Source organism: Doryrhamphus excisus, linkage group LG14, assembly GCF_037039965.1.
Source record: "Doryrhamphus excisus strain RoL-2023G ecotype Guam linkage group LG14, RoL_Dexc_Guam_v1.1, whole genome shotgun sequence".
NCBI classification, from domain to species: domain Eukaryota; kingdom Metazoa; phylum Chordata; class Actinopteri; order Syngnathiformes; family Syngnathidae; genus Doryrhamphus; species Doryrhamphus excisus.
In genome coordinates this window covers 6,766,374-6,792,225 of record NC_136370.1, presented here as the reverse complement: position 1 = coordinate 6,792,225, position 25,852 = coordinate 6,766,374, and the positions used below count along the sequence as shown (strand labels likewise).

The 25,852-nt window shown below is 43.0% G+C and overlaps 4 protein-coding genes across 9 annotated transcripts in view; 2 read left to right on the top strand and 2 right to left on the bottom strand.

Moving 5' to 3' along the window:
- The window catches only part of kcnk10b (potassium channel, subfamily K, member 10b), a 29,280-nt gene extending 26,945 nt beyond the window's left edge, over positions 1–2,335 (bottom strand). Inside the window, exon 1 of the mRNA XM_078796371.1 lies at positions 2,142–2,335. Coding sequence (XP_078652497.1) covers positions 2,142–2,193 — 52 coding nt within the window. The 5' untranslated portion in view covers positions 2,194–2,335. The remainder of the gene's footprint in view (positions 1–2,141) is intronic.
- Positions 1,063–5,433, top strand: spata7 (spermatogenesis associated 7). 2 transcript variants are annotated; one of them, XM_058091539.2, is made up of 12 exons: positions 1,063–1,290; positions 1,675–1,737; positions 1,817–1,906; positions 1,989–2,036; positions 2,205–2,308; positions 2,900–3,357; positions 3,435–3,480; positions 3,564–3,646; positions 3,707–3,763; positions 3,839–3,916; positions 4,360–4,417; positions 4,486–5,433. In XM_058091539.2, the coding sequence occupies exons 1-12, from the start codon at positions 1,251–1,253 to the stop codon at positions 4,963–4,965; spliced, it is 1,605 nt and encodes a 534-aa protein (XP_057947522.2). In that variant the 5' UTR covers positions 1,063–1,250; the 3' UTR covers positions 4,966–5,433. The 2 variants fall into 2 exon arrangements, with proteins under 2 accessions (XP_057947522.2, XP_057947523.2); XM_058091540.2 differs by lacking the exon at positions 1,063–1,290 and having other exon boundaries at positions 1,719–1,737; positions 1,989–2,112.
- A 561-nt stretch (positions 5,434–5,994) lies between these two features.
- ptpn21 (protein tyrosine phosphatase non-receptor type 21) lies at positions 5,995–20,923 on the top strand. Of its 5 annotated transcripts, none has more exons than XM_058091536.2 (20): positions 5,995–6,102; positions 6,888–7,169; positions 11,636–11,805; positions 12,085–12,182; positions 12,924–12,991; positions 13,079–13,149; positions 13,562–13,649; positions 13,736–13,824; positions 14,054–14,141; positions 14,341–14,420; positions 14,509–14,613; positions 15,341–15,401; positions 15,480–15,561; positions 15,630–17,170; positions 17,663–17,803; positions 18,072–18,290; positions 18,660–18,788; positions 19,756–19,990; positions 20,069–20,226; positions 20,336–20,923. In XM_058091536.2, the coding sequence occupies exons 2-20, from the start codon at positions 6,990–6,992 to the stop codon at positions 20,462–20,464; spliced, it is 3,732 nt and encodes a 1,243-aa protein (XP_057947519.2). In that variant the 5' UTR covers positions 5,995–6,102; positions 6,888–6,989; the 3' UTR covers positions 20,465–20,923. The 5 variants fall into 5 exon arrangements, with proteins under 5 accessions (XP_057947519.2, XP_057947517.2, XP_057947515.2 ...); XM_058091534.2 differs by having other exon boundaries at positions 5,996–6,187; XM_058091532.2 differs by having other exon boundaries at positions 5,996–6,197.
- A 149-nt stretch (positions 20,924–21,072) lies between these two features.
- fam98b (family with sequence similarity 98 member B) lies at positions 21,073–25,846 on the bottom strand. The gene is made up of 8 exons (XM_058091543.2): positions 25,657–25,846; positions 25,388–25,536; positions 25,199–25,312; positions 23,945–24,120; positions 23,803–23,883; positions 23,619–23,735; positions 22,561–22,728; positions 21,073–21,743 (listed from the first exon to the last, which is right to left on the bottom strand). The coding sequence occupies exons 1-8, from the start codon at positions 25,692–25,694 to the stop codon at positions 21,489–21,491; spliced, it is 1,098 nt and encodes a 365-aa protein (XP_057947526.2). The 5' UTR covers positions 25,695–25,846; the 3' UTR covers positions 21,073–21,488.
- Positions 25,847–25,852: the final 6 nt, after the last annotated feature.

The following is a 25,852-nucleotide window of genomic DNA, read 5'->3' as shown; positions in this document are numbered from 1 at the left end:
CAGCCTTAGAGGGCCAGCCTTAGAGGGCCAGCCTTAGAGGGCCAGCTTTAAACCTCCAGCCTTAGAGGGCCAGCCTTAGAGGGCCAGCCTTAAAGGGCCAGCCTTAAAGGGTCAGCCTTAAAGGGCCAGCCTTAAAGGGCCAGCTTAAAGGGCCAGCCTTAAAGGGCCATCCTTAGAGGGCCAGCCGTAGAGGGCCAGCCTTAGAGGGCCAGCCTTTATGGGCCAGCTTTCAAGGGCCAGCCTTCAAGGGCCAGCCTTCAAGTGCCAGCCTTAGAGGGCCAGCCTTAGAGGGCCAGCCTTAAAGGGCCAGCCTTTAAGGGCCAGCCTTCAAGGGCCAGCTTAAAGGGCCAGCCTTAGAGGGCCAGCCTTAGAGGGCCTGCCTTAGAGGTTCAGCCTTAGAGGGCCAGCCTTTAAGGGCCAGCCTTAGAGGGCCAGCCTTAGAGGGCCAGCCTTAAAGCGCCAGCCTTAAAGGGCCAGCCTTAAAGGGCCAGCTTAAAGGGCCAGCCTTTAAGGGCCAGCCTTAAAGGGCCGTCTTTCTTTTTCTTGTATTATATTCTCTGCGTCTACCTTCAACACAGTTAATTTAACTAGAGTAAAGTCTATGGTCAATTTGATTACTAGTCAATTTTGAAAATGTAAATGTATAAATAAATAAATAAATGTGTATGTGTTCACACAAACATATAGTTTGTTGTTAATGCCACATTAGAGGTCAAAAGGTATATTAGACACTACCATATACTGTAACCTGAATCCAGTTATTAGGCAGGTTTAGCATATGCATTGTTGCTCTAAGCATTAAAGCCGAATAAGTATATTTTAATGCAACCAATCTTGAATGAAAGGTGTGCCTGCTCTGTTACATTTTAGCAATCATCTTATTTTATTTTTTAATCTGTGTGATTGGTACAAAATCAGATGATCCTTGTATAACACGTCATCAGCACGTTAAAATAATTAACAGTGAATAAAAGCGAGAAATACAATTCTTGAAATTTCGTCATCTTTGCAACACACTTGCATTTCCGGCTTTTGGGTTCATCTGCGCCTGCGCAACATGACGTCACCCACTCCTAGCAACCAGCATGGCGACGGGGAAGCTTTTCTTTGGTCCCCCAGCTGCTCTAAGGTCGCCACTATTCATCTGATTTCATCGAAGCACGTCGTTAAAATGTTAACAGTAAAACTCAACGAAGTTTGTTGGTGTGTTGGGACTCCCTCGTCGCGGTTTGTGACTAATTCTGGACAAAATGGGATACGTTGAAAGTATTGGCATGGAGTCGAGAAGAAGTACGTAACGACGGTTAGCATAGCATTAGCTACTCGTCGCATATTACAAATGTAACATATCGGTTTAAGAAATGTTAATTCTAATAATGTACACATTTGTTAATGTTGGTTATCTACATAGTTTGTGTTGACTACAATAATTTCACTAAGGACACAGTAGCACACATTTGAAATGAAATACAGTTTCTGCTAACAAAGTTAAGAGTATATGGACTGTTAATAGTTTACGTATGTGCCACATGAATATAATTTCTTTAACTAAAAGAAAATCTAAATACAGATACATACAAACCAACTCAATACCTCAAAATGCCAAATTACGAGAAATGTGATTATTGGTGCCAATTTATATTTATACCAAATTAATATATGTTGTCATTTTAGGGAGTGTGTTATCTGGCCCTGGCTCCAGCCTTGATATTAGAGGACAAACCTTGAAAAGTAGCCGTAAGTATTCATATTACCCAGTATGCGCACAACAAAACATGTTTGTATTCCACTTTTGAGATTCCTTGCTTTTTTTTAGCGTTTTGTCCTTGCACCTCTAACAAAGGGGACCAATCTTTAATTAAAGCGCACATGATGTCTCACTACAAAAGGATTTATTCAGCGAAAGGTAAGCCAATTGTAATTCAGGGAAATATTAATGGCACAAGGTGCTAACATATTATTCATGTTTTCCCCCTCCCCTCTCTCAGCTGTCATTGACACCACAGCACCCAAAAGCCTTACACTTAATGTGAAGTGTAAGTAACACCTCTCGCCGGTGATGATGCTAGTTTGTGGCATTGTTTTTGTTGAGTAGAACAACCATTCTAGCATGTAAGAAGTATTAAATAAAATGTACATACATGCTGTTTGAGAAACTGCTTCCGGAGGAAACGTTCCATGAAACTGTTCCATGCCATCAACAGATAATGACCGGATGAGGCAGGAGCGATTGAAGAAAGGGGGTCGTCCCCAGTCAGCACAGTCGCTCTTGCACAGAAACAGTAGAGCATCGTGCTCCTCGGCCCAGGTAAGAACTCACTAGCGGCGAAGTCTCGTTCCTGTAAAATGAGAAGAAACTGTTGAAAATTGCAACTTGAATATGCACTGGTATGAACTAGCTGTGCCATACGGTGGGCAAGTGGTTAGCATGTTGGCCACACAGTTTCACACTGCCTGTAAAGATAGGCTTTTACTATGTTGTACTTTTGTACAAACACCACTGACTCAGAATGGCGGATGTGGAGGTTGACCCGGCAGATTCACACCCTCTGAAATATTATCAGAGGCAGGACAGTGCCTGTGTGTAAGGTAATGCCAGCATAGGGGTGTGGTGTTTCATACCAAACATTCACTTCTCCCACCACAGTCGCTGAAAGCAGTTGTTGCTGCCCTACCAGATAACCTTTCCACATGTTTTAACTATCAGCAGCTTGCTGTGTAAAATCACACAGTTATTCCACTTATGCTAGGTTCTGTGTGAAAAGCTAAAGCAGGTTATTGGCTTCTGTTATGGCTATTTTGTGCGAGCGCTACTATACAACAAAGTAATTTCAATACATCAGTGTGTCATGCCTTACACGAGTAGGCATGCTCAGTATGCATCCATTTGTCTTTTCAGAGCCGCTGTTCTGTGCAATCTGAAGGCCGTCCCTACCTCTGCTCTAGAAGCTCCATGGTCTCTAGCCCCAGGTTTAGCCACTCCTTTTACCCCAAGGATCTCCCCTCTCCACCATTCAAAACCGCCCCTCAGAACCTACCCTGCCGTCCCTATTCCGCTACCGAACTCAAGCACAGGAGCCAAGAGCTGAATACACACCCATCGGCGTTTTCCCTGTACACCTCTGGGAATCACAGCTTCTTTAAGTCATTCCAGGACCCTGCAAAGAAGACGTACAGTGGAGACTTGCTCCAGAAACATTCACAGCGCTTCACCCAAGACAAACCCTTCACACCTAAGACACTGAAGTCGGAAAGGGGATCATATCTGTCCAATTACCGATACTACAGGGCTCCGCGCAGTAATGTGGCGCCAACTCAGGAGTCCGACGACTCGACGAGACTGAAGCATCATAACCAGTACTTACACAAATTGATCATCTGGAAAAACTGGTGGTTATGTGAATTTAAATAATTTTGTGTTTTTCTTTTCATAGCACAAAAACCGGGGAGCACACACAGGAGTTGTGTGAGCCACATCAGGTAATATTCCACTCACTAAGACTCACTAACACATTTCCTACTCTTACGTGCATTCATAATCCTGAACTTGAACTTTATTATAGGGCAAAGAGCACCAGTGGTCTGAAGACGAGTACAATGGCACATATTCAATAGCATCAAGGCAACAAGCAAACAAGAACCGAGAGTATGAGTCCTTTGACTGTTCCTCCATTTTTTTTAAAATAATGACATTGCTTTTTATCAGGGTCCCGCTAGAGGGTGAAAGGAAAGGATCACCAGTTATGAAGAATATAAGTGCAGAGTAGGTTGAAAGTGAAGCTCAAATAAATGATGTCCAAGTTTGTGCTGATGAAGTAACTCTTCTGTTGTTCTTCAGGGATGAAGAATTAATGTACCTCGAGTTTATTTCCGATGTGACAGAAGACATCCTGTCCAGAGGCTTCATCTCCAACAGGTTGGGCTCCCTTTTTCTCTCCCTCTCTGCTTTGTGTTCCAGTAGAAGTCATCATCTTTCTCATCTTTTCCGTCACTGCTCCACTTCTATAGCGACATAAAAAAAATAAAAAAGGAAAACATACTTGCCATTTGGCATGGAAAGGAGTAGGACAAATTCTTTTTCAGGCTTACTGTTCTGTATAAACAGGAGCGGCATGGAATAATGGAAGACAATTTCAAGGGTTCTGAGACTGCAACAGAGGCAGGACGCCACCTGTATGAAAGGAAACAGTGGAAATCTGCCTTAGAGGGCATGTTTTGTTTTTGTTAGCCCAATCTCAGTATGAAAGTGTCTCTAGTACATTCTCTGTTATTGGGGATAACCGATTTAGGATAAGCGTGGCCTTAGTTACGTTCTGCAAAAACACTGCAGGGTATTACATCTCTTATGTCTCCTCCAAGGGTTCTTGATCGCGTGATTCAGCGGCACATTGATATGAATCTGCATCGTCTTGACGAAGTGAGTATATACTGTATGTTAGATCTGCTAATAAACTTCAAGGGTTCAGCCTCTTGTCCTGTTTGCAGGCTAAAATGCGCCACCTTTTGGACATCCTGCGCAACAACCTCGACGAGCCCTCTACCCTGTCCTCCTACAGTGAAGAGCTTGGGAGAAAAGACGCATCTTCCCTACTCGATTCCCTGCTGGCGTCTGATCAGACGAAAACCGAAGACAACCACTTTTCTTGTGAGCCGCCAAGAAAATACAGCGACTGTCCAGAATGTCCCGAGCCCATCCTCAGCTCCACACCACAGTGGTCTCCAAAAATAAGCTCTCCATTTGCAAGTGAGGGGGATGAGAACTCCAGCGGGGACATTTCCAATAATGCAGACAGGAAGGACAATGAGGACCAGCACAAAGAAAAAACTGACGGTAGCAGTGAACCAGATGTTGAAGGACAATTCGAAGATCTTGAAGACCTGGGAAAGCAATTCTCAGAGTCTCTGCAAGTCAATGAAAACAATATGGATATTAATGCTATGGCTTCGGTCAACGATGACTTCTGAATTTGATGTATTATTCAGACATTGTGTTCTTTTGTTACCAACAGTTTGTAGCTTAAGGGAGAAACACGGTTACCTTGTTGAAAATGTATAGTTTTGTTAATGTAATGCGTTGTAGACTGGCTGTTTTTATCTTCCTAGTGTTTTGTAAATAGGTGTGAATGCGAGTGTGCTTGAAGTCAGATGAGATAGGTTCCAGTTTACCTTGACCTGAATTCGGACAGAAAAAAGGGATGGTCTTATAATATATTATCATATTCCTGTTGCTGTGTTTTGTCTTTAAAGTGTTTTGTTTTGACATACACTACTGTACTACGAAACAATTTGGGATATTTGGTTTTCAGGTGAAAATTCTGCATTTTTGCTTTTCAGCTCCTTGTTAAGAAAACAGCAAGATGTGCCAAAAGTACTGAAACGTTGTACAGTTGGATGTGTGTATTCAAACTTTTAGAGAAGTTTGAATTCAGCTCACCTGTAAAGTTATAGTACATTTTGGGTTCATCCTGCTATTTCGCAACAAAGCCGAATATGCCTATAACTTTTTGTGAGTAGAGTATGTACAGTATATAATAGCTACTATGAGTTGGCAATCAGACAGTATTTCCCAGTTTGCAATAAAACATTTTGTACTCTCATCTTGCATTTGTACAACCTATCGTTACCATTTTCTAAGAATGTGACAGGGGGGAAGCCAAATATGCATCCTTGCACAATGTGAGATAGGTGGAAGGTAAAGAGACAGGTCAGCGTCCAGCCGGTCCAGGCAGCTGTCCCATTTGGGGAATTCTCACCACTCGGCATTCCAGCTGTCTGAGCTCATGGCTCCCCCTAAAACCCTAGTGTATCCCTCCGCCACGCTGCAACTAATATACATTTTAACAGTGTATTTAAAGGTGTAAATGAACTAGAATACATGTGTTGTTTAAACACGTTGAAAGGATATTGGAATGTTTTGGCATTTATTTAGTTTAGAAAACGCAAACACAAAAGAGCTAGATCCGCGGATGGAGACACTTGTTGCGCATGCAATCCCAGGAAGCAAAACACGCTTGGAAGCCAAGTGAACAGTACAGCAGGCATGGAGTGGCACTTTCGCCCTGACCCAGGATCCACATCAACGCTACAAATACTACTTTTAATGTAGTTATTTACATGACGTTTTTTTTATCAAGTGGAATTTATTGGAACTCTGACCTTGACAACTCTCATCTGGCGGCTCACACCGGTAACGTCAGGTGGCCAAAATATTTACCGGCGACGTCAGCTCGTACTCACGGGTGTCGTCTATTTGCTGGGGATGTGTGTTAGCATGATATGCTAAAAGCTTATGGTTGTACACATAGATGGACATATTGTTTACTCTACTGAGTAAGGTTGGTTTATTTGAGGTTTAAATTGATGTTTTAAAGCAAAAGTCTACATTTAGCAAAGTTGTAGCGGAGTTAGGTGATAGTTCATTCGGACTCTGGTGGAACAGAGGGGGGCAGGGATTTCTACTGGCTCAGACTAATCACTTGACGGGGTATCACCGACTTTAATCAACAAACATTTCAGTCCTTTAATATGATTTCAATGAAGAAATCGCAATATTACACTTATCGTGCATACCTGGTACGTTTACATTTTGGACAATTGTTTAATTACGTTGTTTGGCATTATTGTTGTGGTTTGCAGCCTCAAACCACATACAAACCACGTTATTATCGTTATTTTTGACAATGTGCACACAAACAGCAATAGTAACTTGGTAAAACAGTATTTGTGTTGGATCTTTGAAGGGTATTTTTTGGTTATAGCTAATTACTTATCCCTAATTATTAATAAACAAATTTTATTTTTAGATTATACTGTGCTGGTTAAATAAATAAATGGTTATAGACCTTGCTTGTATGCTGATGGGCATTACCTGTGTCGCCTTTTTACAGGTCTGCCTGGACGATGATCCCCATGACATTGAACAACTATAATGACATAGAAGGGGCAGCGAGCAGAGTAATTTGCCAAGACTAGAAGAAGCGAGCGGAACCATGCCCCTGCCCTTCGGCTTGAAACTCAAACGTACGAGAAGGTACACGGTTTCCAGCAAGAGCTGCCTGGTCACTCGGATCCAGCAGCTCAATGGAGAGTTTGTGGAGTTCACGCTGTCAGTGGAGAGCACGGGCCAGGAATGTTTGGAGGCGGTTGCCCAGAGGCTGGAGTTAAGAGAGGTATGTTTGCACTAGAGAGGTGGGATTGTTCTTTCCTGTATTGCACTTTCAGCAAGAAGCTGACAAAAACGGTAACCACTTTTGTCATTACTAATATGCATTGACAATATTGCATGACTGAATGCAGAATTTAAACGCTAGATTTGGAAACCGACCACAAATTTTCTGGAGATATACGCTTCGGTCGAACTGTCATGCCAGACGTCAAGCATATCATGCAACAAATCTGTAAAGACCGAAGCGTGTGCCTGTGATCACATGGGTTCTGTCTGGCCACTGCTGGATAGATGTACTGGGGCGCAGTCTGGAATTTACTTTTTGTATGGGAGAGCCGATATTGGATATTTTAGGTGTAGTCAGATATAATGTTGGACCAATGTCGGATCGGGAAACCCCTACTTTCTATGGAGTTGCCACCGTTTTAAGGTTGGGTGATATGGACATGAGCATGTATCACGATATGATGATATAAAATTTCAATTCAGCAGAGTTGTATACAAAAGCTACAAACCATAACCCATATTATGAAATACACTCAAATTGTCTCAAAATTGTAAAGCACATTTATTCATTGGTAAGAAACTGGCTGAGTCAAAAGTCAATTGTCTGTCCAAAACATCTGTGCTTTCATTTAAGCTCAGGCTTCCTTTAGCACCAACCTGCAGCTGTTTTTCTGCTAAACTTGTTTTCCACCATATAGACTACGGGTGCCCTCAGTTCGGCCTGCAGCTCCGTTTTTGCCTTCTGCATATTGTAAAAAATAAAATTGATTCATTATTAATTAAGTCTTGCAGAAGTTTTCTATATCACCTATAACACAAAGCTACAATGTGGATGTTTTGTTCAGATAATTCAGCATAAGTGAATCACCACAAAGTAGGAATTCTTATTTGTAAATGAAATGTTTTCCTACTTATGTCATAAAACCTGTTTACAATCTTCAAAATATGTTTTAACAAAATTGCAGCCCTCTAGATATGAAATATTATAAAATAATAAATATTACCCAACATAGTAGTTATAATCTCACCTTGCAATGACTGCCACCTAGTGACAATGTAGAATCCTACATTCTCAAGTCAGACAAAAAACGATAGTATTAAAAACCAAAGCTACAATCATTACATGAACAGCTCTGTTGCAAATGCCTTTTTAAATGTCACTTTCAATGGGCAAAGGCGTTTTTCCCAGCAAGGAATTCCATTGCATCAAGGAGATCCATGTGGGGATATAGGTATATTTGAACTGGATGTTAAGAAATGAATTCTACCTTTCACTTTTAATGGGCTTATAAGGTGTTAAAGGGGACCTATTATGCTTCAAAAAAAGACTAGTTCTAGCAAGAAGGAGCAACATGAACAGGAGAGAAGAAGCCGTCATAACAAGAATGACAGCAGAACATTGTTGGCTTAACAGTACACCTAAAATTATAGGTAAGCATGAAATAGGACTGTGTAACGATTGCAATGTATTTGAAAGTATCTGTCATGTCTTAATAGATTGCAGTCAATACCAACAGGAGAGAAGTGCATTTGAGAATAGATCAAGTTCAATCTCGCGAATATTTTGCAATTAAACTCGGGACATGTATTATATAGACATATTTTCCTTTTTAAGAAAAACTGACTTACAGGTTATAGAAGAGTTAGATTCTGTTCCATCCTCCTGTTCAGGAGGTGGCGGTAATGCACACCAGAAGCTATTTGCCAACCGCCAAATAAACAAAAGAAGAAGAAGAAAGCGAGCATTCAGAACCATCCCAAACTTCAGGGTTCACAGAAAACGGCATAATTAATCAGTTTAAAGAATATGCACGTTAACACCAAACAGCCATCAACTGGCATTTTAATCTAGTTACGAATTTAGTTTGCATTCATATAATTATGCCTTACAAACCATGGTTTCATAAGACAATTAACCTGTATGTTACCGTAACAAATTAGGCTGGGATTTCTGCAGTCATTTGAATTAAGTAGCACGTATGATGCAACATCTAGTGGTGATTTGCGCCGTTTTTGGAAACAATTTTATGTATTATTTCAACAATGATTTGGAGTGTCTAATATGAAAAACACGTAGTGATAAAAGCTAGGTTCGCCTATAAACGTGATAGGATAATAAATCGGCATTTCGACATTGAATTCGAGTTAAGTTGGCGAAGGTGGCTGTTCAATAAAACTTACAAGCTAGCTACTGAGCATTATCACACGGCCAAAGATGTCGCCGTGGCGTAAATGTTCGAGCTTGGGCTTCACCATCGAACCATTTTGTTCTGGAAGACAGTGTTGCCATACTCGTATTAATCTGTTCAGTCATTCCGACACTAAGGCCCCGGAGCAACAGAGGCGAACTCTTCGCGGCAGCCATGCTGACCACGGCTCACATTCGATGTGCTTCCTCCGGGGAACTGAACACTGCGGAGTCGATGATCTCGGACTTTTTTGATCGTAGTCTAGGCGGAAACCTGGTAACCATCCCGTGGTTTGCTGAAAGCCCGAGAAAGAAAACAGCACCTATGTACGGGTGGTTCCTGCCATTTAGGGTTAGATGATTCACTCCGGTAAAAAATATGGCGTTCGGGGGCGTTTATATAGTACGGTATGGCGTCATGCCCATTCACTCATTGGCTGTTTTGAATTTGGGGCGGTCTGTATCCTAAAAGGGCGCATTTTATGCTGCACGACGTTATCATGCTAAGCGAAGGCTATCCGAATGAGAAAGTCCACAAATTCCCCTCAAAATGCAACCGACAAATGTAGTGGCTAGCTGGTTTATATTTTTGTCTTTTAGTGAGCCACTGCTGTTTAGTTGTGCTTTGTTTTGTCCGTGTGTTTTTTTTCTATGCCCCATTGTGCTCGTCGCACCATGCGGTCGATGCGCACATTGCCACTTTCTTTAGAGGACTTCCTTATGTGTGTTCGTCTTAGTTTGGAGCAGTTGATGTCGCTCTGAGTTTGTGCTCTGTCTCAACGGGCTTAGTGACGTCTGTAAGGGTATGCACTTTAGTGGAGGACCAACAGCAGTTTTACATCACACCTATGCACTTTTGCTTGGTCTAATTGGGAGGTTAGTGTTTGATTGAAAGTTTATTTTGTGTTGTGGGATTTGCCTTTGTTGGTCTTGGTTTGCTGTGTTTTCTTTGTTTGTTTTTTTTTATTTCCGATCCCCACCAAATTAGAGCCAAGTTGTGTTTAGTGTTTAAATGGTGTCTAGTTTTTTATGAGAAGCATTTTTATGAGAATCCCTTGTTAAATAAAAATAATGTTTTGTATCTGTCAACAATTCCCCTTGGTCTTTTGTATTAGTTTGTTACTTTGCTTACTTTTACTATTATGTTGTAATAAGACTTGCAGACCACAGGGCCTTACGCCCCGCCCTCACTGGCCATCCAGTTACATATATAACATTCTTTTTGCGCTTCCACTCAGCCCTTAAAAAAAGTCAGCATTACGGTGCAAAGCTCACCGAATCAAGCATAAGTATTAATTATTCATTTGTTTGTAAATCGTTAGTATTATTTGTGTAAGCAGAGATTGATGTGTGCAGCATTTGAATGTAATGCCATTCTTCAAAGTTTTTACAACATGGAGAGATTTGACTTTTGACAAAACTCATGTAAATGCCTAACACATTCCATTTATGAACATAAATGGAACAAGATAGTCATCTTGAACGTACCCAACAAGGAAATGTGAGGAAGGCTAGACCGTCTGAATTCACCAGGCTGATTCCCATCTGGAGAAGGAGCCTCCGAACGTCTGGCTTTCGTACTGGCCTGTAGGATGCAGACCCCGAATTCAAACACAACGTTTTCGCGGGTATGCCGGAGCCTATTTTTATTTTTAAAAGTCAGTAACAATAATATAGCAGCCAAAAAAACAAAAGTTATGGGATGTCAGCCTGTGCACACATTGTTACTAACTCTTCAACCACCTATTATGTCATTAAGGAAGATGTAGTCACCTATGCAATTCCAACTTTTTATGGCACTCTTGTCTACACAGACGGCAAACTTTGCTTTTGTTTTGAAGGTTGTTACTATGTCCTGTGTGTTGAGAATGTCTTGAAGATGGGTTGGGTACAACAATAGACGTGTCTCCCATCTTAACTCAGAACCTGCACGCTGTCACCCTCCATTGTGAAACGCCCCTTACATTAATCACACCAGCATGCGAAACGAAGCTAATCATGCTAGATGCCATTCACGCTCTGAGGTGCCGCCGAGCAAATACTTCCCAGCATTTCATTCAACTTATGTATCAAAGACTGCCGTGGCGCGCAACTCTCCTTGTGTAGGTTTATCATTTAAACCAATATAAGTATTTTTTTTTATAATTAGAAGACTCTATACAAAATATAGGGCTATATAAAAATATAGCCCAACCCTAGTTCGAGTATAACAATCCCTGTTTTGATGCTGTCCCTGATATGACATGTGGTGTGTTTTCTCCGCTGTGTGCTGGTAGATAACATACTTCAGTCTGTGGTACTTCAACAAGCAAAACCAGCAGAGATGGATCGACCCGGACAAGCCGCTAAAGAAACAGCTGGACAAGTACGGTGTAGAGCCGACTGTTTACTTTGGGGTCGTGTTCTACATCCCCAGTGTGGTGCAACTGCAGCAGGAGATTACAAGGTAACACGGTTCTTCAGTCCAAAAAGTATCTTTAGCCGAGATGTCTTTATCTCTCAAAAAGGTCAGCCTGTTTTGGGTCGTTGGTACAAGACAACAGAGGTACATTAACTGATAACAAGAGACAATGTGACTATCAGGCTGGCATTGGAAGTCGCCTCCAGTGCTGTGGCCAGTGCTACACCTTCACTATGCTGGTGGCATCTCAGCTTTTCCGGCCATAATCTTTAGTCACATTGTGTTATTTGACTGACTTCACGTCCACTGTGTTGTTCTGCACAGGTATCAGTATTACCTCCAGCTGAAGAAGGATGTTCTGGAAGGCCGAATCTCATGCACGTTAGACCAGGCCATCCGCTTGGCGAGCCTCGCCGTGCAAGGTAAACATGAATTGTTTCTCACGATTCTGCTTCGAGACAACCATGCTGTCTCAGCTGTCAGTCATCACTGGCATGACAAATAGTCATGCCTGTAAGACACAATGCCAACAGCGTCTACTCTAGACTGACATAATTACCACATTTGCTCAAACAGTGGCTACTTATTTACTCAATTGCAGAGTGTACTTAACGACTCTTATAGGTAAGGCGAGTTTGCCCACCTGGTGATTATTTGAGGCACGGCAACTGTTTGAGATGAGGCCACAATTTGAAGAAATATTGTGTTGTGTCTCTTCTGGCTGCTTGCTCAAAAATAAATATAAGTTGTTTGTTATATTGACACATCATTGGCTTGTGACTGTGTGTGTGTTCCACCACCACAATTCCCAAAATGCCGCAAAGTTGTATATTATTTTGCCAAAGCCTCCAAGATCACGGCACTTGTAGCATGTTCTATTTGTAAGCTTTTCCTTTAAAAATCACAAAACTGTGCATAAATCTAATGGTGTCCCTGGCAGAGACACTGGAGTGAAGGGCAGGCATTGCATTACAACATTGCTGATGCCGAGGATAGTGAACATAGCAGAGATTTGCCAACAGGCAGGCTGGAGCTTCAACAGTTGCTCTACACCTAAGCAATTCCAAATCAAAGGAAACCGCCAATTATTCTTCCATTCTTGAATGGGTGATTTAACTTGTTTTTCCGGTCAAATTTATAATAGTCTTTTCCTCTATCCACAGCTGACTTTGGTGACTTGGATAGCTACGATTCCCAGGAGTTCCTTCAGAAGTTGGTGCTGTTCCCTATTGTAGGCCTTTTTTTCTCTTTGTCTGCAATTAACTAATGCGGTTCTCGAGTGTAGTCGCGTTGCATCAGTGGGGTCTTGTTCTTTCAGGATTGGATCCAGGAAGAACGAGTGCCAGAGGAGGCTACTCAGAAGGTGGCCCTTCTCTATCAGTCCTACAGGTGAGCTTTAGCATACTTACATTTCAGCCACCATTTTATGACAGGATATGTTCTGTAGCAAGAATTTAGGCTATAGTTATGGGACCAAATTACTCCACATGATGAAAACACTAGTTATGTACTTACATGTAAAAAAAAAATTGTGGTGTCCAATCATCATCACTGTTATTGCTGACATAAGTGGAATTTGCCACTTTTTTATGGCATTGCACAGTTGTCTTATGACATGTATCTTTATACATATAGCTGTGATTGAACACTGCAAAATATAATCAAGCTGTGAATGCACCTTAACTTTAAATTTGGATTCCTTTGTTAGGTTTATAAAGTCAACAGGTTTGGAGAATGTCATTTACTCCAGAATCTCAGATACTTGTCCTAATGCTTGTTCTCCGATGACTTTCATTCTCAGGGGTTTGCCAGCCCCGGAAGCTGAAATGCTCTACATGCAAGAGGTGGAGAAAATGGAGGGCTATGGTCAGGAGAGCTACCAAGCCAAGGTCGGTTGTAGTGAAGAAGCTGGCGTAATGGCTAGCTACCGTACAGCCAGTGTGTCTAATGAGTCAAATAAAATGTCTTATTACAGGACCACACTGGCGCTGACGTGACGCTGGGATCTTGCCTTGACGGGATCTTTGTCAAGCACAAAAATGGCAGGCCTCTTAATTTATTTAGGTAATCTAAATTAACTATTACTATTAGAGATAGTTGCCTGTTACGTTCACTCATGCTGTTACATACAAAAAAAACGGCTAATAAATATTGCATCACTGTAGTGCATACGTGTATGAATACTAGAACTCCCTCCTGTCATTTAGTTTTAACTGCAATGACATCATGTGTTTTCTTCTCTCCCCCTGCCTTGTTATTTCCTTTTTTGACTGTGCTTTAATTGGCCATATAGGTGGAATGAAATTAACAACATGAGTCACAACAGGTCTTTCTTTGCCCTGGAACTGCTCAACAGAGAGGAGAGTGTTCAGTTCCAGACCGTAAGTCTCTTTCCTCTGGTGTTGCACCTTCTCAACATTGCACTCTTATTGGATCGTCTAGTCAGCACAACAATGTGCCTGTGTATGTGCCGTTATTTGGGTGTGGGCCATTAAAGTCACATAACATCAGCTGAATGTCAGAGGGCGATGATGCATTATCAACCACAATCCTAGCTCACTCACACTGTTCTCTCTGCAGGAAGACATGGAAACGTCCAAATACGTGTGTCGCATGTGTCTGGCCAGACTCAAGTTTTATAAGATCAACAAAAGTAGCCTGTAAGTTTCACACGTCTAGGCCAGTTCCTGCCTGGCAAGCGCCGGTCCTGACTCCTGTCCTCCTCCCCCCCTGCTTCCGCCTCCTCAGGGAGGAGTATGACTCCCGGCATTCTGGCTGCCAGAAGTCTCTTCTCACTCTATCCTTTCCTCGTTTTCCAATGCTCTCTCGCACCTCTCCGCCTTCCAATAAGGGGTGAGCAGTAGAAAGTAAAAAATTCTATGCATTCACTGACCAGGATATTGGGTACACCATTACAAGAGCTTTGTATTTATTTACCAACATGTTTACCAATGTAGCCAAATACTGAGCGCTGCCTAACAATTTTCTCATGTTCTTGCCATGAGGACAAAACATAATACATAATACAACACTGTTGGTGTATACCTGTGACTTTGAGTAGGGACACAACAAACCACACCCCTAAAACACCCCCCCCCAAAAAAAATAAACAGCTCTCTGTATTATGCAATGCAGTTGTACACCACTGCAAAATGCAAACACAATAATAAACATGTTAAACTAATACATCCTCTAACCGCGTGAGTCAAATCTGCATTATATATGCATAACATATTGGAAGTATTGTTAATGTGACATGAGAAGATTAATAAATCAGCTTCAACTTCTGTATGTGTACATTTTGATTAAATAAACACATACACATCTCTAAAAGCCTGTTAATAGTCCCATATTTTATTAGGTGTCTGCTTGTTATCTTTATTACAAAATGTAATGCTGCCCAAAGAAATTACACAGTGTTGTCTTTAAAACCGTAATAAAAGCAAGATGACAAGAACTGCACGAAGTTGTGTGGTGCCTTTCATTCAAAGGCAAATTAGGCCTTCTAGTAAAACATGTTCACACACGTCATATAAGTGCTGTTATTGGACTGTAGACTTATTTGTGTTTTTCCCACCAGACCAACGGAGCCCACAGGAGTCAACCTAGTCAGACGAAGATCATCAACAAGACTGTCTCTGGTAAGTTCTATGCAGACTCTTACATTACACATAAACATCACAGAAAGTAAGTCAAATATCTTTCTTGTTGAACTACAGCCAAAGCCTCAGGGCTACATGATGCCCCCATCACAAATGCACTACAACGGCCATTTTACAGAGCCCTACAGCTCGTCCCAAGGTAATGCCTTTCAACACAAATGTTTACCATTTGGCCTTGGTCATTCGAGTCTCGTTTCTCCATCATAGATAACCTGTACATGAACAGTCAGAATGGATATTACTACCACTCCCAAACCAGCCTGGACTGCCCGCCTATGGAGTATGGCAGCGGGGGGCGCTTACGCAATGGCAGTGTGTACAGTGCACACAGCACCAGCTCTCTGACCAACCCGCAGCACTATCTTCAGCCATCACCCATGTCCTCCAACCCCTCAATCACAAGCGACATCACTAGGCCGGACTACATCCCTTCACATCGCCACAGTGCACTCATCCCACCTTCCTACCGCGCCACTCCTGATTACGAGACAGTGATGCGGCAGAAGAATCGAGGTGGTGGGGGGATGCTTTTGTCCCAGGAACACCGGCAGAGCCACTCCATGAGGAACCTTAACATCGGGAACTCGTACGCCTACAGCAGGCCCGACCCTCTCGTTTACAGTCAGCCAGAGATCAGAGGGGAGCATGGCGGCACTGCCCAGCACCACCAACACCATCACCACTATCCTTTCCACATGGGCTCCAGCTTTCACGGCCCGTCGCCATATCACCCGTACCCCACTGAGAGGAGACCCGTGGTGGGGGCGGTTAGTGTCCCAGAGCTCACCAACGTCCAGCTGCAGCAAGCCCAAGAGTATCCAGCCCCCAACATCATGAGGACACAGGTGTACAGACCACCTCCGCCATACCCGTACGCGCATCCTCGGCCCGCTAACAGCACGCCAGACTTGTCACGTCACCTCTACGTCAGTAGCAGCAACCCAGACCTCATCATCACGCGCCGTGTGCACCACTCTGTCCAGACGTTCCAAGAGGACAGCCTGCCTGTGGCTCACTCCTTGCAAGAGGTATCAGAGCCTCTTCTGAGTGGACCTCTGCACAGACCTCCTTACCACGCTCAGAAGCGCAATTCCATCGAGATTGCTGGGCTGGCACAGAGCCTGGAGGGAATGAGGCTCAAAGAGCGGCAAATGTCTTCGTCAGCGGCCGAAACTGCCACGCCTCCTTCGATCCCACGTGGCGGTCACTCACAAGGTTCCCAACTCAATGTTTATTTGGAGCGCACAAAGACGACAGAAAAGGCTGACAGCAAGGAGGATGTGTTGTATGGACATAAGAAATCCCTCTCAGATGCCACCATGCTGGTGCACAGCAGTGGTGATGAGGAGGAATTTGAGGAAGACACAGGCCGCCACACGCCACTCTCTCATGGCACCATAGGCACCATCATTCCAGAAGAGCCGCCTCCACCACCACCGCAGCAGCAGCAGCAGCTCCATGCCGTTCACTCACCATCTGCGCAACAACAGACTCCCCTTGAGCCCCCTCCGGCATATCCGATCGGCTCGTCACTGGACCCCTCGCTAGCCGCTGCCCTCACTTACAAGGTTCATTCACTGATCCAAGAGAAGGAGCCTCTGTATCTGCTGCAACCCAGAATCATGCCCTCTGTGTCGGAGGGAGACCTGAGTGGTGAGGTCAAGCACAAGTCTAAGAAAGAATTCAAGAGGAGGCCGGTGTCGGACGTACCTCAGGCAAAGAAGACCATCGAAGGTTTACCTCCTCCGGTGAGTTGTCAGCATTCATTCATTTTCAGCCACTTACCCTTTTTAGGGTTCTACGTAAGCTTGGATCTTGGTTGTCAGCCAATCACAAGGCAGTAAGAGACAACTCACATTTCCATCATGCTGCCTGCCAACGTTTTTACGCCATAAAGCAGCTAAAAACAAGTATGAGTGACTTTTGTTTTTGTGCCATCCAAATATTTGTCATTCTCCCTGAGCAAATAAAATCCGGTCTTAGTTGGCCTTCAGTTTCCTATCACTGTGACATCAGCTTGCTTACCTAACCGCCATGCAATGATGCACTCAAGTTGTCCAACACACTGGAAGAATGCTGCCTGGACCGTGTCGGCAAACCGGGCGGGTGACATTTCCCTGCAGAACGTCCAAGTAGGATGCCATTAGCCCCGCCCCCCCTTTTGCGCGACTGGCTGTAAGAAACAACGCTAGACAGTCGACCGTACCTGTCTTCACCTGCTTGTACTCCTCCCACACCAGGGCATGAAGAAGAGCGTACGGTCGGACATGAGGAAAATGGGCCCTCTGAAGGTCGCCCATTTCAATGGCCTGTCTGTGTCCAGGCACCCGGCACAGAGTGAGGTCAAGGACGAGCCCGAACAAGCCTCCAATGATGAGCGGGTAGGGACAGCCGAACCAAAACAAACCAATCAACATGTGTTTCTATGAATGATGTTACGGGCTTAACAGGTTAGCCCCGTTCACCTATATGTGTGTCTCACTGTTAACAGTGAAGTGAATTCCAGTGCATTTCAAAATGGCAGCAGGGAAGATAGCTTAACTTCAGACTAAACAGTAATATTAGTAAAAGTTAAGTGAAACACGTGTTATTCTAAGTACATGGGGGCATGTATTGACTAAACAACGTCCAACCTACCCTGTCCTCTAGTGTAAAGTCCTGGAGCGTCACATGGAGATGGGCGAGCTGCTGAAGGAGTACGAGAGCGTCCCCAGGTCTCGCCCGTCTGGGGAGTGCACCATTGCCCAAATGGCAGAAAGCGCCGACAAGAACCGCTTCCAGGATGTGCTGCCATACGACGACACCCGCGTGGAGCTGGTTCCCACCAAAGAGAACAACACAGGCTACATCAACGCATCGCACGTCAGAGTAAGTGATAACCCACCGGCCACATCATTAGGTACACCTATACTGTTTACTTGGCTCCAATAGCGGAAGGGCTATTAAAGGGCTGAACAGTTATTGTTTATAGAACTGCACAGCATCATAATGATAGCTGTTTCTAATATTTTGCTTACCTTACTTAGAGGGGCACAATTTGACATTATTCCGTGACTTGTACCTAATCAAGTATGCAGTGAGCATTACCAGTCACAACAAATGGCACAAGTGTCCAGAAAACAATGCACGACATGCTGCGACTCCCACGCGGTGTATGGAGGTTTGCTGCAGGACAGGTTTTGCTGACGCTACAGTCAGTAGTGTTGTTTGTCTTTTAAAAGTCTTTGTTCTACACAGATAAATGTAGCTGGACATGAGTGGAACTACATCGCCACCCAGGGGCCCCTTTCCAACACATGCCAAGACTTTTGGCAGATGGTGTGGGAGCAGGGCGTTGCCATCATTGCCATGGTTACGGCCGAAGAGGTGAGATAACATTTTTAAAAGCTGGTTTTGTACTGCCGTTTTCCTCCCACAGGGTTTGGGTAAAAATGGCACCAACATTGGACTTTTGATATTAATACCGACATCAATTCAATAACAGCGCAAATCTTACATACTTTTCTTATTTTCTTGCTCAATAAACGCGCTTAAACTCGACACTACTCACCTTGGGCGGGGGCCGCAGCTTTTCACTACTTTTTGCCGTCCCTTGGATGTTTCAGGAGGCCACGGTTGTTGTGAAAATCCTGCTTCAAATGTGTGACGATGTTGATCGTATTAAACTTCCCCAGTTCTGTGCCACCACAGGAAAAATGCGCACAACAAGTTTTGAACTGGGCTGCAGGGTCTTTTTCGGACTTCAGTAAAAAGTACTATTACGAAACACGCTAGCACATGCTGTTTTTGTCATCACGTGTGGGCTGCGCGATGAAAAGAAATGCAGACAGATATAATTTCATAATTTAATTGGGGGAGTGGGAATGTGGGCTTATATTCGACCGACACCTTTATCAGATCAGGACACCTCTCAGAAATCCAAGTGTGACATTTAATCAAAGAATTGTAACATACAGAACCCAGCCAAGACGGAATACTGACTACAATTGCATGTGGAAGCACATCAGCATGCTGACATGTGACATAAAATACTTGTCATACAGAAGCAGTACCAGGTGTGGAGTACTATTACACACAGGGCGCATCCTGCTGGTACTACCTCCACTATACAAAACGACGACGCAGGGAAAAAAAGGGAAAATGCCAGCTCTATGGGCAGCATGAAGGGGCTTATTTGGGAATATGGGCCAGGATTGTCTGTCTCACTGTGTGAAAGTGAACACTGGGCTCTGCGGAAAAGGCACAGGCAAATAAATGTTGGACGTACTGTTGAGGTTATTGTGTGGCATAGCTGTGCAATTGAATAAAATCAACGCTGAAATTTCGGTGACAGGAGAGCGGAAGAGAAAAGAGCTTCCGCTACTGGCCACGGCTCGGCTCGCGACACAACACGGTGACCTACGGCCGCTTCAAGATCACCACGCGCTTCCGCACAGAGTCGGGCTGCTACGCCACGACGGGCCTGAAGATCAAACACCTGATGTCAGGCCAGGAGAGAACTGTGTGGCACCTGCAGTACACGGATTGGCCCGACCATGGCTGTCCTGAGGATTTGAAAGGCTTCCTCAGTGAGTTGGACACATTTGGGATCCCCCCCCCCCCACCCTCATCTCTTGATTGCTAATGTTCCGTTTTGATCTGAACAGCGTACCTGGAGGAGATTCAGTCTGTGAGGAGACACACTAACAGCATCAGCAACACAAACGCCAACCTACCCGTGCTGGTGCACTGCAGCGCCGGAGTTGGCCGCAGCGGCGTGGTCATCCTGTCCGAGATCATGATCGCCTGTCTGGAGCACAACGAGGTAACCAGATAGCACATTGTAAGAAATCCAGCGCCCCTTTCCCGGGTCTGGTTTCAATCCACTTCTCATGTGAACTCATTAAATCAAGCCGGAGTGTGTTTTGTTTCAGATGCTGGACGTCAAGAGCGTCTTGCTGAAGCTGCGCGGCCAGAGGATGATGATGGTCCAGACCTTGTCCCAGTACAATTTCATCTACAAGGTTCTCATCCAATACCTCCGCAATTCCCGCCTCATCTGAGACCGCCCCGATAACCGGGAGGAGGTTTGTTGCCAAAAAGCAGCTCAGCAACAAAGCGTCCGCTGCAAAAATGTGCTATTAGCTGGGCAGAGTGAAGGACCTCCACTTTGAAACAGTATTAGAGTTTTTACATTCATTATTGCCTAATAAAGCACTTTTGCTGTACAGTACATGATGACCCAACGTCAAGCTGCATCAATACAATCTTATGGACAACTCATTTGACCAAGATTGTTATTGTTATTAACCTTACTGATGACAACTGTATGAAGTAACACAAGGTGGCAATTGAAGGCGTGTGTGTGTGTGTGTAAATGCAATGATTGGATTGTTGTGTGAAAAGCACTGCCAGAAAGTCAGTGGTTAAATGAAGTCAAAAATGATGTGAAATTATCATTTTATATGCTATTTTTTTAAACTTAAAAGGTCTTTTATTAAAAATCTTCAAGTGCCAGCAAACTGTATGTTTTTTTTTTGCAGTGAAAGTTACTGTGTGTGGTTTTTTTGGATAAATCCGAAGTAGGTCATTTAGAAGAAGATGCATGTGTATGGTTTAACTGATTTTTTTTAATATTTGACTTTGAATCCCTATTGAATTTGATTTGGGGATTTTGCTTGTTAAACGATGGAGTCTTAGTGCAAAACGCATTTTTTTTAAAATCCATGTACAGGTTGTTGATAATGTACACAATGTAAGGTTGTTATGTGCACTGTTTATTGTAAAAACTGTATAAAGTATCTATTGAGCAACATTGGTGTATTTAAACGCACTATAGACTTTAGATGAATGATGGGGGGAAAATAGTGCATGAAGGAGAGTAGAAAAGTCATCCATATTTATTACAATCATTACGATGTATGATCGCTGGTACAAACCAATAAAATGTACAAGATGCACTACAGACCATTTGGGTTTCTTAGGGGGGTTGAAATAATTATGAACATCAGTTAGTCATCTGGTTTGTTTGGTCATGTGTTTTTTTTCAATTCATTAAAAAAAAAATAGTAGCAAATCAACAGCAAATCAATATTTGTACCGTCCTCTCTTTCCACCGTGTCCCCCGTGGTTCTGTCTGCCTCCTTGCCAACTTCCTCCTCCTCCCCACCCTCCTCTTCCGCCACCTCCTCCCCAGCTACCACTGCCGCCGCCACGTCGTCGCCCACGACCTCCCCAATCACCCCCTCCATCTTGCCTTTTCTGCCAAGGGGGCATCTCCGGGAGCGGGGCTTCTATCTCTGAGGGGCGACCTCCTCGGTCGGGAACTTTTCCCATTTGGATCTGAGCCCATTGGAAGGAAGAGAAATGATTGAGTACACAATAATTATTGTGGAAAAAGATCAAGTGGATCCATTTGATGACGCAGTCCTTTGAAAACTTTTTCATACAAAAACAATTTTAAAAATATTACAAATTATAAATAATGAAGAACCAACTCATGTAGATATGCTAACTAATTTGCTAATTTAATATCGTTAAAGAAAAAGCAGCCTGCATTTAGTTGACGAAGCATAAAAACTATTTCGCCTTACAATTTTTTTTAAACAAATATTTCCACTTTATTCCTGTGAATAAAATTAAATATAGTGACTTCGTTCTCTGTTACAACTTTGGGGGAAAAATCTGTAGTTTCAACTTTACGTGTAATATAAATACTTCATTCATTCATTTTTCCACCGCTTATCCTCACAAGGGTCTCAGGGTGTGCTGGAACCTATCCCAGCTGTCTTTGGGCGAGAGGCGGGGTACAGCCTGGACTGGTGGCCAGCCAATCACAGGGCACATATAGACAAACAACCATTCACACTCACATTCATACCTATGGACAATTTGGAGTCGCCAATTAACCTAGCATGTTTTTGGAATGTGGGAGGAAACTGGAGAATAAACAGACAAAACCTTTTTTTTTTTTTAGAATGTCTGAGGGCCATTAAAAAGCAGTATAATAAAATAAAATAAAATAATTAAAAACAAAAATAAGTAAACTAGAAAATAAAAGTAACAGAACAAGCCCTCATGTTTATACATTTGGAAATGTAGAAATAAAAAAGTAAAGAAGTAAAAAGATGGAAGACGAAGATGTTCTCATTGTGTGTACCTTGTTGACCGCGCACGCCGTCTTCTCTCTGCTGGCACCACTGCTGGTCTTGACCACATTGCAGATGTCCTCTCTGGCTGCCAGCAGCATGGCCGCATCCACGGTGGACTCGGCCCTCAGGGTGTGCCTCTTGGGCTGATAGGCCCTGGCCATGCTGTCCACCTTGGCCTGAGTAGAAATAGCAAAACTGAGTAGACCAGGGGTCTCAAACACGCGGCCCGTGGGCCAAATGCGGTCCGCAGGACACTAGTTTGAGGCCCCCGCCTTGATATGAAAGTTTAATGTTAGTTTGATATGGATGCTGTATGGTATCATGTACCCAGAAAAAATTATTACATTTGATTAATGTTCATGTTAAAGGTTAAATAACTGTTAATAGTTATCCTCCCTATCCGTGTGGAAGTGGTAAGTTTTTGGCTATTTAAGTTTAAAGGAAATAACTTGAAGGCTACCATTTAGGTCGCTAGCTCTCTAGTTTGCGAGTTAGCATGTGTCTCAAGACCCTGCAGTTGCGCAATATGTTGTAAATAAAAAGAGTATAAATGTGACTATAGTCGTGTTTTGTCATGTCTACAGGGCTCTAATAATGCTTTGTTAATTTTAATCTGAAAAAAATAATTTGTCTACCCACCAACTATATGTGGTTTCTTAAGTTTTTATTATTTGCCGTTTTATTATTATTATTATTATTATTATTATATTTATTTATTACTGATTGATTGATTTTCGGTATTCTTGATTTGTTTATTTATTTTTCATCTTATTTTGTGTAGAAAAATAAGAATTAAGATATTTGAGAACAGTGGAATGTTTTATCAGAGCTTTTATTGCAGAAAATCGGAACCAAAGCACTGTAAAAGTTTGTATATTTTTCTGTTTTTAATAAATGCGTTTTTTTTTTTGGAAAACCTGATGCGGCCCAGCCTTGCCCAGACCCTAGCTCCAGTGGCCCCCAGGGTAAATTGAGTTTGAGACCCCTGGAGTAAACTGTATCCTACGGCCACCTCCATGTTAGCGGAAAGCTAACAATACGCAAACAGACGACAACATAAAAGTACCTTGGCTCGGTCGGACCACCCGAAAGATTGAATGGTGACGTCCAGACGCTTGATCAGCATCCTGCGTCGGCACTCGTACTCCGATGACATCACTGCGTTGATGTTGTGTAGCTTCTCCTACAAAGCGCAGTTGTCAGTCTACACACGGTGCTCAATATAAGGAATAGAAATGATAAACACGCACCCACTGTTCACTGCTGAGGGATTTCTTCAATACAGGCTTTGCCGCTAAACCACCGGGGCACCTTTTGACCAATGTATCCACCTGTAAAGACACGACACGTCATTTTAAAGGTCGCCGTCCGTTGCGGCAAATAAGACATCACCTTCTTTTGGATAAGAGACAGGACATCTGCAGAATCCTGCCCCTCCGAATGCGACACGTTTAAGGTCTTGCAGATTTTCCGCAACTCCCGGGAAGTGAAACTCTCGTTATGTCCTGTAATGCAACCTCCTCTGCTGCTGGCGATCTGCGCCGCCTGAAGCTCGGAGCTTAGAAACACTACACAAGAAAAGACAAAACTTTGAGTGTATATGCAAATCATCTGTTCCAAGGTCAAACTGTGGACACCATATATAATGATGCTATAATAGCATCCTCCAGCCTTACTTTGTGTAAATCGGTCAAGTGAAACCTGAGTTATTATCAGTCATTGGCACCATAATTTTATCATTACGTCATCGTTATTTCAATAAAACATGACACCACTTTTTCTCTGGTGGAAAAAAAACTTGTCATCAGTCAAACAAAAGTGTGGAAATATGGGCTAATAACTATAAAAGCAATCTTCACTCGCTAAATGTACTGCAAAAAAGGTCAGTAAGGATAATTCATAATGCCGCCTACAGAGAACATACCAACTCCTTATTTCTAAAATCACAAATACTTCAACTTGCTGATATAGTTCATCTTCAAACAGCTAAAATAATGCATAAGGCTAAAAACAACCAATTACCTAAAAATGTCATCCAATACTTCTCTACAAGAGAGGAGAAATATGATCTCAGGGAAGAAGTACATTTGAAACACTTCTATGCTAGGACTACGTTATGCTAGCCATAGCATTTCAGTATGTGGAATCAAACTATGGAATGGATTGAGTAAGGACCTCAAACAATGCACAACGATGAGCCAATTCAAGAAACAATACAAGCAGTTGATGTTTGCTAAATACAAGGATGAAGAGTCTTGAACCAGTCATGATGTGCTATATATATCACTATATTGACACTTACTATGGTACCCATTATGTCATTGGATGGTCATATCACCTCCTACTTTGGTATGAGGTACATTATTAAAAAAAAAAAAAATACCCTAAACTGTATTATGGAAGGCAGGAAGTGAACAAATGTAACAGTTCCTGATTGTAAAAGTACCAGATGGAGGGGTAGGATTTAATAAGCTTTGCTTCTTCCTACTCCTTTTGGACATGTGGAACTGTGAACTGATTATGGGATGCACTCAATTGTAATCTGATGCATGTTCAAATGAAATCATTACCAAAAAATCCTAAGAACTTGCACACTTGTGGGCTTGAAGTCAACACAGAGTTTGCACTTCCTGAGTGATGACTTACACAGAAACTTAAGATGATCTCTCGTGTTCCCCCTTACTATCGCTGAAACTTCATATGGACAGCAAAGTTCCTTCAGCAAGCCCCTCATGTCCACCTCAAGGCTGTCCATATCCTCTGGGTGGAGACACAGCTTTAAATGAGACTTGTAGTGGCAGTCATGAAGGCGTTTTGACCGTCATTCTGACTCACCTGGACCGGAAGTGATGCTCTCCTCCAGGTTACACAGCGGCTTTAAGAGGGACACCAACCACCGGCACAAGTCCACATATTCCGCCGAGGACAGACCACCTTTGGCGGCTTGGAGTAGCACCGCTTCCTCCTTTATCGGACCGTCATAGCTAAAGTAGACCAGAACTCATTAGTAAAGAGCACACCGGAGGTTACATTTGAAGCGCTTCAGGGCTGAAGACAAACAACGCAAAGCTACATGTTAGCATACTTGCAAAGGTTAAACTCACCCGAGCTGCTCCAAAGAGTCTAAAATGTCACACTCCATCGCATAATATTAGTTTAAACCAATCATAACCTGACACCTCATTTAAGAATGAAAGTGTTTTTACGAAGAAAACATATAAATAATGAACGTCCATTCATTCCCGCATGCAAGTCGGGTTAGCATGTTGTTCCGGTTGCTATTCGGGACCGATCGGAAAC

Bases quoted from the DNA above. Each gene is read 5' to 3' on its own strand.
- fam98b (XM_058091543.2), bottom strand. From the start codon at position 25,694: ATGGAGTGTGACATTTTAGACTCTTTGGAGCAGCTCGG. The intron at 23,736-23,802 runs GTGCGTGTTTAT...TGCGCTTTGTAG, and splicing joins CCCTCAGCAGTGAACAGTGG to GAGAAGCTACACAACATCAA. The intron at 22,729-23,618 runs GTACTTTTATGT...ATTTCTACTCAG, and splicing joins GGTGGTCCGACCGAGCCAAG to GCCAAGGTGGACAGCATGGC.
- spata7 (XM_058091539.2), top strand. From the start codon at position 1,251: ATGGGATACGTTGAAAGTATTGGCATGGAGTCGAGAAGAA. The intron at 2,309-2,899 runs GTAAGAACTCAC...TTGTCTTTTCAG, and splicing joins CATCGTGCTCCTCGGCCCAG to AGCCGCTGTTCTGTGCAATC. The intron at 3,647-3,706 runs GTATGAGTCCTT...GCTTTTTATCAG, and splicing joins CAAGCAAACAAGAACCGAGA to GGTCCCGCTAGAGGGTGAAA.
- ptpn21 (XM_058091536.2), top strand. From the start codon at position 6,990: ATGCCCCTGCCCTTCGGCTTGAAACTCAAACGTACGAGAAGGTACACG. The intron at 7,170-11,635 runs GTATGTTTGCAC...GTGTGCTGGTAG, and splicing joins AGAGGCTGGAGTTAAGAGAG to ATAACATACTTCAGTCTGTG. The intron at 20,227-20,335 runs GTAACCAGATAG...GTTTTGTTTCAG, and splicing joins CCTGTCTGGAGCACAACGAG to ATGCTGGACGTCAAGAGCGT.